Source organism: Nanorana parkeri, unplaced genomic scaffold, assembly GCF_000935625.1.
Source record: "Nanorana parkeri isolate BGI_ZX_2015 unplaced genomic scaffold, ASM93562v1 scaffold1937, whole genome shotgun sequence".
NCBI lineage: Eukaryota > Metazoa > Chordata > Amphibia > Anura > Dicroglossidae > Nanorana > Nanorana parkeri.
Window position 1 is genome coordinate 212486 of NW_017308205.1, and position 13659 is coordinate 226144.

The 13659-nt window shown below is 42.3% G+C and overlaps 1 protein-coding gene across 6 annotated transcripts in view; it reads right to left on the reverse strand.

The window, feature by feature from the left end:
- Positions 1-13179, reverse strand: part of ANKRD6 (ankyrin repeat domain 6) — a 52608-nt gene extending 39429 nt beyond the window's left edge. For all 6 annotated transcript variants that reach the window (XM_018572099.1, XM_018572098.1, XM_018572097.1 and 3 more), the window contains exons 1-2: positions 12919-13179; positions 849-947 (exon numbers count right to left, since the gene is read on the reverse strand). In XM_018572099.1, coding sequence (XP_018427601.1) covers positions 849-947; positions 12919-13038 — 219 coding nt within the window. In that variant the 5' untranslated portion in view covers positions 13039-13179. The remainder of the gene's footprint in view (positions 1-848; positions 948-12918) is intronic.
- Positions 13180-13659: the final 480 nt, after the last annotated feature.

Below are 13659 nucleotides of genomic sequence, written 5' to 3' on the forward strand. Positions count from 1 at the left end.
GCTCGCACACCCCTAAGGCCGGCCCTGCACACACACACACACACACACGATTCAGTGCTCAACGAAAATTTTACAAAATACATATTTATAAATTATTATTTTATAAACAAAGAGCAGCAAAAAATAACATCAGTAAATGAATCTTGCAACATGCAGCACTTTTTTGCGATTGCACTGGACCGGAATGCAGGCTTTGTTTTGCCATGCATTCCGGTGTAGATGATCGCATTGTGGGCAGGGGGCGTGGCTGCGGTACCGTTGACTTGAATGCTCCACCATGCCCCAGAACACTGGGGGAGTTTATTGTGCGATTACAGTGCGTTCCACCAGCTAACTGCTTCTGGAACGCACCGTATTTGATGTTAACAAGCCCTTACGGTCACAGTGACAAGGTTTTCGCCAGACAAGACATGTGGGAGCATATAAACAAAACCATGAACAGCAATAAAAAGCGATTTGCGGTAAAAGAAACGCGCGACAAACGTGCGTTTCCAAGGGCTATCCGGCTGTATCCTAATGCATACGCGCGGAAAATACGCACCAAAGAAGCTTCTGTGCTTCTTTGGGCGTAGGGCGTTTTTCAGCGCGTTCCTACGCGCTGAAATACGCCCAGGTGGGGACCATGCCCATAGGCAATTATTGGTTTTCACATGTTGAACGTTTTACAGCTCGTAGGAACGCGCTGTAAAACGCCCAGTTGTGAACCAGGCTTTATTCTTTTAAGAAAAAAAAAATTAAAAAAAAAATATATATATATACGTGTGCTGATATTGGAGAGTTTCTTTCACTTCGTTTTTGGGATAACTGTTCTCACTGTAACAGTAAGTGACTACAGAGGTTTTACTTACATCATCCTGTATGTTCAGCTCACACCCAGCTTTTATCAGGATCTGGACCACATTAAGATGTCCTTTGTGGGCTGCAAGATGTAGGGGGGTTCGTCCATGCTAAAAAATGGGAAAAAGATACATTTTGTAAGAAATCGCACTCAAAGCTGAAGATCCACGTAAAATAGAATTGTTATAGACTTGAAAAACATTGACAAGTATAAACCTGTGGCATGTACCTGACTTCAATGTGTTAAACAAGTTACTGCAGTCTGACCTAAATCATTGTTCAGACACAACAATACAGTTTTAAAGTATTTCACAACAAAGTAACATCGTTTCTTTCATTTAAAGATTGCGATCAATGTGATCTAAAGATGACCTTTCATTGAGTTGCAGTGAGATAGTTCACATAACCGCAGCAAGGTGCATTTCCTGTTCACAACACCTGGAAAGGATCCAGGCCTGGGTTTCAGGTAACCCATTTACAACGAAGGCTGTACTGTCTCCAGGCAACAGAAGAAAGGTAGGCTATTAAATGACTCTTGCCATGAGCAGTTTATCATGTAGATATGTGCTCAGACAGGTTTCTCAATGGGAGACTTAACACTCATCGGGATCAAAATAGCTCGATCTAAGATAAACGTCACAGTTTGCTATCAAAAAGAAAACAACATAAAAGACATACTAAACTAGTGATGTGCACATGAGGACAGCAAGCTGATTCCACAGGTGTATTTAAAACATACTGCTAAATTCAGATGAAAACCTACTGTGGAAATTACACATATATATATATAAAACATTTTTATCAGATTGCTCCAATGTAGAGTTTGCAGCAGCATCTGAAATATAAGATTTTGACTAATAAAAGAATAGGACATCCTTAAAGTATATGTATACTGAGAACAAAGCAGTGGGGTTTATCATAAATCCTCTTAGGACATAATAAAAGATTAACAAAAAGTGTTTCCCTTTTCTCTAGCCAATACAGGCTTGCTTTATAGGACACCCCGCATGTCTAATATAACTAATATATCTAATATAACTTTCGACTTTGGGAAACATTGAAACTTAACCCCTCCCCTCTCACTGAAGTCACTCCCCCTCCTTAGGATGCAGACATTGAGAATATTTTTTTCTCTACGCATGGGTTTTACGTCTAGGATTACAGAGCAGAGTTCCCTATGGCTGATTTGTTCAAGTGCCCCCAGGCTGGCTCAAGAGAGAGGCAAGATGATGCCACTTCTACTTGTTTTTGGTGTTATTACCTATTGTAAAAGTGCCTACTTAGCCAACTGCAATCCATTATAAACCTAAAATACAACTGAAGTCCAAAAAAAAATTTGCTAGCAACTCACTGTCTTCGTTGCCAAAATTAATTTCACTGTCTTTTTTTTAACTTCCTATGGTGCAATGTACACTCTCAGCAACTATAACATAACAAAGAATGGAACACATGTGCAGCAGAGTTGCATCAACACTGGCTGCCCTATGGCTGAAGAAGGTAGATTCCGGCAGCGGAAGAAGCTTTCATGATGCTGACAGGAGCAGCTTTGGAGTGGTGAGAGAGAAAGTGGAACTGTCATCAGTTCTGCACTCCAGTTCTCATTTCCACTTTGATATGACAAGAGGGAGAACAGGTTTTCTTTGAAAAGAATGATACACAGCAGGGCGTTCAGTCACCTGACTTTGGTAAGTTAAAATCTGAATGGTTACTATACTATACTGCTCAATGCACTTTTGATTTATTCTGTGTTCTGCTTCATGAAAGACATCCAGATTTGTGAACATGAAATGCCCCTTATGATGAACCATTCACAGAATACAAGGCACTTTGTGACTAGACAGGGGTAGATGCAGCAGATAAACCACACTTTTGCTCCTCTGTATGAATGACTGTACTATACACTATGAATAAAAGTATAATTTTTACACTGCACAGAACCAAATGTGGCATAAACATCAGCAGAGTTAAGTTTTTTCCCCCCACAGATATGACCACAAGCTCTCTACCTGAAGTTCTGCTTTAAATCTTGCATAGCAATATTTTGTATTCTCCTTTATGAGGCAGCAGGTAGAGTTTTAGGACCAATTTACACTTTGCCATTGAGTTTACCTGCATTAGTGTGTTCTGGTGTAATTAAAAATGAATGATACCACAACACACTAACCCAACGGACCTCTGACAGATACTGTGTGGCGCACCACAACGGATGGTAACACATGAGTGTACATTGTGTGCTGTGTTGAAAAAAAATCCTGCATGTCTATTTTCCTTTACCGTTCCGGTGCGTTGGCAGCCCATGCATTTGAATGGGATGCCTTAACACAATGCACATTAATGAGTATGTCCGATAAGACCATAATAGAAGTCACCAGCACTACATATATACAAACACACACACATTGCTTCTAAGTAATATATCCTTTAAGGTTTTCATTTATCCAGGTCACGGTATAGCTAGCAAAAGTTAGTCACATTCAACTGGACTCTATAACCTTGTAATATAATTTGTAAATCTTATGTAGAGAAGTGGTCAATATCAAGTAAGTAAACAGGAAGGAGGGGATTCGTCTATAAGCCTCGCTACATGACCACTGCAGACCTGCTATTGCTCATTCTCACGCTGCACAAATTGCTTGTGACTGTTTATATTTACTGAGCCGTGAGGGAGCCAAGAATTCTATTGAAATTGAAGTTCTGCATATACGTTGTGGTCACAAATGACTACCTAAATCAAGTAACTGAAATGCAAGCAAAGTATCTGCTTCAAAGTTCTATTTTAATATTAAAGAGACAATCAAGTCAGAAAATAACAAACATGTTTTCAAGCAATTATAATGGATACTGCCATACAAAGAGTTACAGTATGGACTTCAAGGCGTAGATGGCAAAGCTGTCGTTTCTACTTATGTGGTCAGACTAGGTGTCCCCTTTCTATGATAACTATTAGTGTGTCTTAAACTCTGCAAATGTGTTCAATTTTGTCTTCAGATTTATCTAATGATAGTATGAAGAAAAGAATATAATAAAATGTTCCTATTAATATACAACTTTGATGTCAATAATCTGTATTGTACTCCTTTTTTTTTAAATCAACATTGTATAGCTTTCTGCTGTAATCTGCACTGCCCCCCAAATATAAAATATGTTCTAAATAATTGCTTATTATTGTTAAAATCAATAACAAGCATATTCTGAGGTCTCATATCACTCTGGTGCACAAATAGCAGTGCACCCCAAGGTAATTACCCCCTCCAGCCCACTAAAACAGCAGATTGTAGATGCTTTAGTAAAGGACACATTTCATATAGCTAATAAGGTACTACTATATGTCTCTCTATAATCACAGAGTAAGCTATTGGGAGGGGAATAAGAAGATCCCATGAATCTGAGGCTCTCCACGCCCCCAGGATGTTACTGTCGTACACGCCACTGAGGCAGTAGCTTCAAATCTAGCCTGTATTTCCTGAACCGGAATGTAGAAAACATTTGGGATCTCATATTCAAATGCCCCCCAGAGCTCATTTATCTCATATAACTGAGAACTGGCATGTTAAGCAATTTTTCAGTGCTGTGATACTTTGACTGGCAATCACCCGGTCATGCATCACTGTACCAAATAATTTTTATATCCTTTGAGACAAATAGAGCCTTCTTTTGTTGGGATTACATACTAAAACAACAATTGCGCCATGCATGTTAGGTATTGCTGACTACGCCAGAGTGAGAGCAATAATTTGAGAACCATTATTCCTGGTTAACTCTAAGGCCCCGTTCACACTCCGCGATATGCAAATTGCGCGTTTATCGCACGATTTGCATTTTGCGCGATACCGCGCAAATGCTTTCATTGAAAGCATTTGAATCGCGGCAAAATCCGCTCCAAAAAGGGTCCTGCTGTAGCGACACACGACCCGCGACAGCAGGACCCTTTGCCCCATTGAGAAGCATTGGAGAGCGATATCGCGCAGTAATTTGCCGCGATATCGCGGGAAATATCGCGTGATAAATCGCTCAATGTGAACGGGGCCTAAATTGATGACCTTGTACAGGTTTTTAAAGTGTTGTCTATGGACAATTTGGGGTACCATAGTTTTTCGCCACCTCATGAGCGCACACAATTTTTAAACTTGGCATGTTGGGTATCTTTTTTACTCAACACAACCTCCTCTTTTATATTTTACCAAAAATTGGGTATTATCTTGACTTAAACTTAACTTAAGTGTATTTTATACTGAAATTCTGGGTTTAATAAACAGTTGCACTATGCAACATAAAAAATTGAAACTGCCACCATTTTATTCTACAGGGTCCCTGCTTTCAGGAAATATATAATTCTAAGGGGGTTTTTAAATCTTTCTCTAAATGAGGCCCAAATGTGGATTAAAACATGTGCAAAAAACACAAAAAAAGGAAACTTGACATTGAAGAAATACTGCACTGGCACTGTCATCTTCTTGCAAAATGCTAATACCTGACTTATGTTTTTATATTACAGCTTCACTACTTAGCCAGTCACTGCCCTGAAAAACAATAGAGCTTACAAATTCGCCTGCTACATACTTGTTCCAAGTCACCAGAGGTGCAGCACAAAAGCTAGCCATGTACCATTTAGAGAAGTAGGTTGCAAATGCTCATGTAATCTCTTTCATGACGGTATCCCTTTTTTCACAGTTTAAACATTACTCTTGGTAAACATCTAGTATAAAGCCAAAAGGATGAAAGCAAGAATGACATTGTAATGCAGTCAATGCTGGAAAAAGTCTCACAACAGATAAAACTGAAACTATTGATCCTTTTACTATGCAAGCGCTACTGATCAACCTAATGTTGGCAGGGTTCCAGTGCAAGACATGAAAATACACAGCTTTTATATACAACTGTAGCTGAAACCAGCCTATATAGGGCTGTAGGAAAAAAAAATACTTTCGTATAGATTCTACAATTCCTACATTCAGTACGGTAATGCAAGTAGCATGATTCTATAGTTGTTAATGGAGGCTCTCCAAGGTGAGTGTTGAAGAAATGCTGGATGCTGACATTTATGACACCTTGGAGAGGTATTTCATGGCTCACGTTTCCAGTAGCAAAATCTCGGCACAGTTGAATGCAGTCACAGTGACCTGCCATAAAGTCTTCTCTGTTGCTTATGTTAATTTCAATGCAAACTTTATGCCATCCATTTAGGATAAAACAAGTAAAATGAGTAAAACGAGTATAAATAGGCTCCTCCGAGCCACACTCATTCTTTTTTTCTGTCCTCGCCATGGGACCGTGATTTTATTTTGCTTGGAGTTTTTTTTTTTGCTTCATATGTGGAACCCTTACCTGCCGTTCAGCGGCTTTTACGGTCAGGGTCAGTCTCCCCTGTTCCGCAGACTCTGCCTCATGGCTTTAAAGAAGCCTTCCCCAGAGTGTCCAGCTTTGCTGGTAACAGACCCCCTCAGCGTTCGCCTCTCATGCCTCAGCCTTCTGTTCCTGCTAGGGCCTCGCGCCTTGCATTTCACTAGCTTTATTGTGTCACCTCCCCTTGGAGGTTCCCTGACATGTCCTCTCTCCCTCGGCTAGGTGAGTATCTGCTTCTGCGCAAGCGCGACTGCGGCGTTTTGCGCATGCGTGCTAGCGGCGTCCTTATCCAAGATGACGCCTTTTAGCTTTGCGATCACTCTGCGCATGCGCCGGCTTCTATTCCTTTTTAAACATGGATCTCTTGTCAGTATCGACTGCCCCTCCTAGCGGACAACAGACTATTGCTACAGGCTTCCTGCGGTCCTCTACTCAGTCAGATCTGCTCCAGTGAGTACCCGCTTTTATTAACTTCAACTTATGTCAATGTTTTATTTATTTTTTTATTACCTCTTGCGCTCTGCACTTATGCTGTTGCTTAGCTATACTGTTCCCTGCTTATACAATTAGGGATGGCTGACAAGGCTACCGTGAGAGACGAACCCCCTCCTCATGGGTAAGGGTATGGTAAGTGTAAACCATGTTTAAAGAGACAGTGGGGTGAGTTGCTCATAATAATTGTTGTGATTACAGCCCTCCTCACGAAGAACACAGAAGGCCTCCATCACGAAGACCCTCATCGCCCAGACGTTACAGGTCAAGTGGCAGTGGTTCGCGTCATGATCGCCACGAGTCGGTTTCTCACCACTCCAGCCGCCACTCTCATACAGAGAGAAAAACCTCTTGGGTATGCGGCAGACGGGCACTTCCAGACAAGTTGGTCTGCCAGTCCTGCCTCACCGATGCCACCCGTGAAGCGCCAACTCCACCGACGAACACTCTGTCTCTGCTGATGCAGTCAGTTAAAGATTGTCGGCAAGAGAGTGGCCAAGGCAGTCACCAGGACGATCCTTCCACGTCCCAGCATCATACTGACCCTACGGTTGGAGACTCACAGTCGTCTGATCTATCTGATGCAGGAGAACCCCCCTGTCCCTCAGGCTTCGACTTTGCCTTAGTGGAGCCATTTATTGCCGCAGTTAAAGAGGCAATAGACTGGGAGGACCCCGTTGTGGAACCAGCATAGGTCAGGCACTACTTTCCTCATTTGAAGAAATCCACTGCCACCTTTCCTTACATGGATGAGATAAAAGAGCTTATCACTGAGGAATGGAAGCTAGCTGAGAAGGCTCCTAATGTGAATAATCGCATGGCGAAGCTGTATCCTCTCAGCGATATCCAAAGTTACCCGGAGGAAACTCTGGTCTGCTGCCCCAAGACAGGAATAAGAAACGTCCCAGATTCAACCCTAATAGGAGAGCCTTTACGGATCCCGCCAGAGATGCTCGCTCCTACCGACCAGGCAGGGAATTCAGTCGAGGGTGGAGAAGTACCCAATCTTCTTTCCTCAGGGTCTCCAAGGCTGCAGCACCTTCTGGTTCTCAGCCGCCGAAGAAGACTTATTGACGGTCAACGGCCCTCGATCGGTCCGGTGGGGGCACATCTTCAGTCTTTCACCGCAGAATGGTGGGAGGTTGTTCAGGATCCCTGGGTGATATCAACGGTCTCCAAGGGTCACAAATGGTCTTTCAAAGAAAGGCCTCCCGGGAACAGGTTCATCCCGACCTACCTACCATCCTCCGGACCCAATGCCCGTATTTTTGCAGAATACATTCTTTCCTTAATCGAGAAAGGTGCTATCACCGAAGTTCCTCCAGGGGAGCGCTACTCAGGGTTCTACTCTCCCATGTTTTTGGTCAAGAAAAAGACGGGCAATTTACGGCCCGTTCTGTATATAAAAGACCTCAACAGGTGCATAAGGGTTTCCTCCTTCCGAATGGAATCTCTTCAGTTGATTCTGCCATGCATTCATTTGCAAGATTGGATGACTTCGGTGGACCTATCGGACGCCTACTTCCACATCCCTGTCCACTCCAGGTTCCAGCGGTACCTACGCTTCGCTATCATGGGCACGCACTTCCAATTCATGTGCCTTCCTTTCGGCATTTCCACCGCACCACGCACCTTTACCAAGCTCCTGCTACCTCTCGTCGCTCATGCCAGACTGCAAGGGATTCGGGTTTTCCATTATTTAGACGACATCCTGCTTCTGGCCCAGTCTTCAGCACTTATCTTACATCATCAGCAGCCGCGCCTCGCTCTGCTTCAGCGGCTGGGCGGGTTGATCAACTTCGAGAAGTCTCAATTGAGCCCCTCCCAACGACTGGTATTCCTGGGAGCTCTCCTGGTTACAGATCAAAACTCCATCTCCACAAGACAAGGTCGTTGTCATCCGACACAGGGTTCTTCAGGCAATGTCGTCACCATGCATGTCTGCACGCAAATGCCTAAGCCTTCTGGACACTCTCTCCTCTACCATTCTGATGATCCGATGGAGATTGAGGATCTTCCAATTCTTCTTTCTGAAACAGTGGAACAAAGTGGATCTTCGCCAGAAGATTGTCATAACAGCGGGCATGAGGCAATCTCTCTGGTGGTGGACCCACCAGAAGAACCTACTGAATTGTCATCTTATCTGCCCGCCACAGCCGGTGATAATCACCTCGGATGCGGGCCTCCATGGTTGGGGTGCACACTGTCAGGGCCTAGCGGCACAAGGCTGGTGGTCCTTTCCCTCTCGGGGACTACCCTCAAACATACTGGAAGTGAGAGCTGCCTTCAAAGGTCTCCTAACCTTTTCCTCCCTGATTCACCATCGTTATGTACAGTTGCAGATCGACAACAGAACCGCAGTTGCTTACATTCAGAAGCAGGGAGGCACGCACAGTCGTTCCATGCTGCGGGAACTCGAGCCGATTATGACCTGGGCACAGGCTCACCTGTGGCATCTCTCGGTTATCTACTTTCCAGGGAAACAGAACGTGCTTGCAGACCTTCTGAGCAGGTCAACAGTGGACCCGCATGAGTGGGAGCTGAATCAGGAGGTCTTCAACATGATAACGCATCATTGGAGCTTGCCACAGGTAGACCTATTTGCGTCCCCAAACAACTGCAAGACCAGCCTTTTTGTGACCAGATTCTTCTGCAACCAGGCATTAGCAGCAGATGCCCTGACCTGCCGGTGAGCCTTCATGCTAGACTACGCTTTTCCTCCCTACCCTCTAATTCGAGATTCCTCCGGTGCATCGATGGCAGCACACCAAGTTTTTTTTTCCCTCCCTGCCATGGCTTGGATTTTTTGCGACTAGAATGAGTGTGGCTCGGAGAAGCCTAAATTTATCACGTGTCCTGTGGGTTAAAAGGGGCGGATCTTAACCCATGGTGTGCTGCCATCGATGCACCAGGAAAGGAAAATTACGGAAGGTAAGTATACAATTTTCCGTTATATAGATTTATATATAGATCTATATATATATTCAGTGAACTATAGATTACCTCTGCAGTTAAGGAAACCTATTTGCTTTCCTACATGCATGCTTTCAATCTACCATACAAGCCTTTGTGCCAGTACAGCACCTCTGGGCAAGGGTAAAAAAAGCTCAACTCCCATGAGCAATTTCTGCTTTCCCTGATTCATTCTATGAACAGTAAAGGGGCTGCGCAAAAGTCCTAAACATGTTTGGGGCTCATGCAAGCTTTTTAACATTTGCAAGGAAAGCATGCAATATTAACATGGTAATGGGTTTCGTACAGTTATTAAGCAGCCCCTAACGTTAAAAAAATACCCTAATATTTAACATTTTTAAATATCATCTTAAGTTTGCAATCTAGCCAACATTATCTAACAATGCAACCAGCTTGACATTTGCTAGTGAGAATATAGTAGTGTAAGGGCCCATTCACACTTTTGTGCCGCTTGAATGCGTGTTATCGCCGTTGCATCAAGAAAGCTGCCCAATGCACCAAAAAAGGTGAATGCAGCATTTTTGGCAGTGCACCGCATGTCAATTTGTCGGCAAGATGCATTGGGGTGCCATTCAGAATAAATGGCACTGAATTGCACCAATGCGTAATGCATTTCCAAAGCACAATAGGGTGAATGAGCCCTAAAAATGGTTCAGAATTTAGGGACAGTGAGGTAATTATACTGCATGATATTTATACTATACTATATAAAACTATACTATAATGATGACCCATCATCACTGAAAACCCACAGCTACTGAAAACTCAGTTGAGTGCAGCACATAAATATTATATTGTTTAAAAACATAATTGTTTATGCCTGCAAAATACTTAAAAAAAACTTAAAGGGAAGTATAGCCAAACCTTTTTTTAGCTATTGGCTGATGGGGCACAGCCGCTCGAATATCCACCCAGGCTGCCTGACTGACAGCTGGCTCTGCGCGTAGCTGAGAGCCAGAGACAGTAACGCCTGCCCCGGTCTGTAGCTCCAGCCAGCGCTGGAGGAACAAAGAGGGCAGGGGGGATCCCTGGAGGGGGATATTGATTGACAGCCACTGCTCTGTGCTGGGAGTAGAGACTGTGAGCTGAGCGCCCAGCAATCACATGATCAGTCAGCTCTCAGTCTTAGAGATGGCGTAGGACAGCTGCAGTGTCTGACGCCAGCTCTAACTTTTGGGGACAGGAATGCTTTAATGAGAATCATGACAGGTTCCCTTTAAAGAAAAAAACGTATTCATAGCCCTTTACACCCATTGGGTATATTTATAATATAAAATAATTTATAATATGTGGCTGTGCCTTGCATTGTACAATGCAAATCAGAATATTATGGTACAAAGTAGTAAACACAATATTGAATTACTGCAATTTCTACCCATGCAAAAAATTATAACAAGTAACAAGTATGTGTTCATTCTCCTTGCCTGTTGACCTTTGTGACTGTACTCAACATGTATCAGGACTGTGCAAGACTGTTTCAAACATTAATTCCACACAATGTTTCCCTAACATATCTGGCATATGCCCTAATTATTTTTATGACTATGGGCAATTCCAAAAGCGATAACGTAGTATTTGCCATAACCATAATTTTCTTCATCCGGTGACTAATTCTCAGCTTTCATTGGTTCTCACCACGGTAAATAAAAGTCAAAAGGCTCAATTTACAAAGTTTTAACACAAGTCTAAGGCCTTTTAGACATTTGACTGTATTTTTCAAATCTCATTGTACTCGACTTAAAATAAAGGTCACTTTTTTAGGGATCCTTATTCTGGTGTGTTAGCTTTGGGAATTGAGCCTATTATGACAAATTATACATATTACAATATTGTATTCCTATAATACATTCAATAACTCAGCAGTTTTCTTCAATGATGCACCTGGATTTTAGGCTCCAACTTTTTGTTAGAACTCTGTAAGAATTTGCGAGTTTTCCATGCAACATAAGGCAAATGACAGTGCTAAGTGCTAACTGACACACATACTAGCTGACATATACTGTTAATTGGCAATCAACCTAACATGAGTCATCTTGGCAGGTGTGCCTTTAAAGTGACACAAAACCCAGGAGTTAAATCTTAAAAATGTATTCAAGTACCTGAACTATTAACAAAAATGTATGTTATTTATGTTTTACTCAGTTGTAGATCCTCAAATCATCAATGCTGACATTGTCCTTCCATCTGGAGGATGGCTACTTGTGTTCCCCATGGTCCCTGTGTGTACTGTAAAGTAGACATCACTCCAAACTCGCTCCCGAGTTGGACTACAATTTCAGTACAAATTAGTAAACTAAATGTGAGATACAGAAATCAGGTACATTTTTGTTAATTGTTACGGTACTTGAATACATTTAAGATTTAACTCCTGAACTTAGTGTCACTTTAACTGTGGTTAAATTATTTCATCGTTAAACTGTTTCTTATCTATTATTTTGTCCATTCCTGTATTTTTAAATTATGGCACAATTACCTATACAATTGGCGAAATGTCATACAAGGCTCAAATTTGGCTCCCTTTACTGACTACTTCTACTACTAAGAGAGAAGGGAGGTAGCTAGAGTAAGTATCAGCCAGGCTGTTCAAACATCTTCCAACACACTGGAAAATATATCCTCCAGAAATAATGTTTCTGGTACTCGCACCTTAAGCAGTTTGCACCTCTAAACAGCTCAATCTGCATCACAGTTTGCATTGACTAGCCGGAAAAAGGTTGGATGGATTTGTTTAAAAGAAACATTAACTGAAATGAGTGTAGATCTGGGATTATGGGCAGCATTTGGAAATGGTAATTGCGCATAAGCAGTAACCTGAAAAATCAACCTTTTGTCCTGCTCAAATATAATAGCGTACTTCTTGGTATCTGAGGGTGCATGGCCAATCTGTGCCTACAGCTGCCCAGCATCAGTGTAACATGTTAGGAACTGCTGCCCCTTGCTGCTAGTTTCAGGAGATGTGGAGTGTGATTTGGTGATGTCACTACTGTTCTGCTCACTGTTCTCCTTGCTGGAGACTCTGAAAAGCCTTGCCTCTACCAAGATAGCTGCATCAACACAGAGACAGTGGAAAACAAGGCATGTCATATTGGGGAAAAGATCAACTGCTGAGAGACCACAGGCAATACTGGTGACTAATTATTTGGTCCTTGTCTGCCTTTTTCCACATTTTATAAAATTATGTTGTTAAATAGAGGTCCTAAAAGAGATAAAGTGAAAGCTCTATCCATCAGGAGAATAAAATGCTTACAATAAAAACATGCAGTTTCTGGTTACCTTGGTAACTGCTACCTTGGCACCCTTGTTGATAAGCTGCACAACATTATCCACTTGGCCTTTGTATGCAGCTACAAGCAGGCGTTCTGACAGTGCAGCGACCACATCCTGCTGGCTCATGAATTGGAAGAGGGAAGTCCTCAGGACGAGTTTAGGATAATTATGTGTTCATTTAAGAGCAATCTTTTCTGAGTGGTGTGAGTACTTCATACTTGAGAGAGGAACACCTAATCAATCATGTGCTTCAGCTTTGGCATCTTGTGGATCTGAGGAAAAAGGAAAAAAAAAATAAACATACTTAATCAAAACCTCAGAAACACTTACTCCTCAAAGACCCTGGACAGTGCTCCATTAATTCCTTGAGTGTAATCGCCCATTAAACCAATCATCTTATTTTATACTTATTTACTTCTATATAACCATGTCTCTAAACAATTATTGGAATATAGCTCACTAACATGAGAGCTACAACTGCTGACTTTTTTTGTTGATTCATCATCCTCCCTAACCAATTAGTAAATCACTACATTCAAACAAATATGGTTATATCAAGCAATGAGATATCTAATAGGCGCATGCTTTGTCCAAGTTAGTGAAGTGGTTCAAGAGAATTTGCCATGCTGTCTATTCAGGGTAAAGTGACGGGTTATTTTGAAAGAGCAAACCCCCCAAACTGTCCCAAGTTATTTCCCGGGATGCTATACTCACACCCCAGCAGCCAATCAGGGGAGGAGATTACAC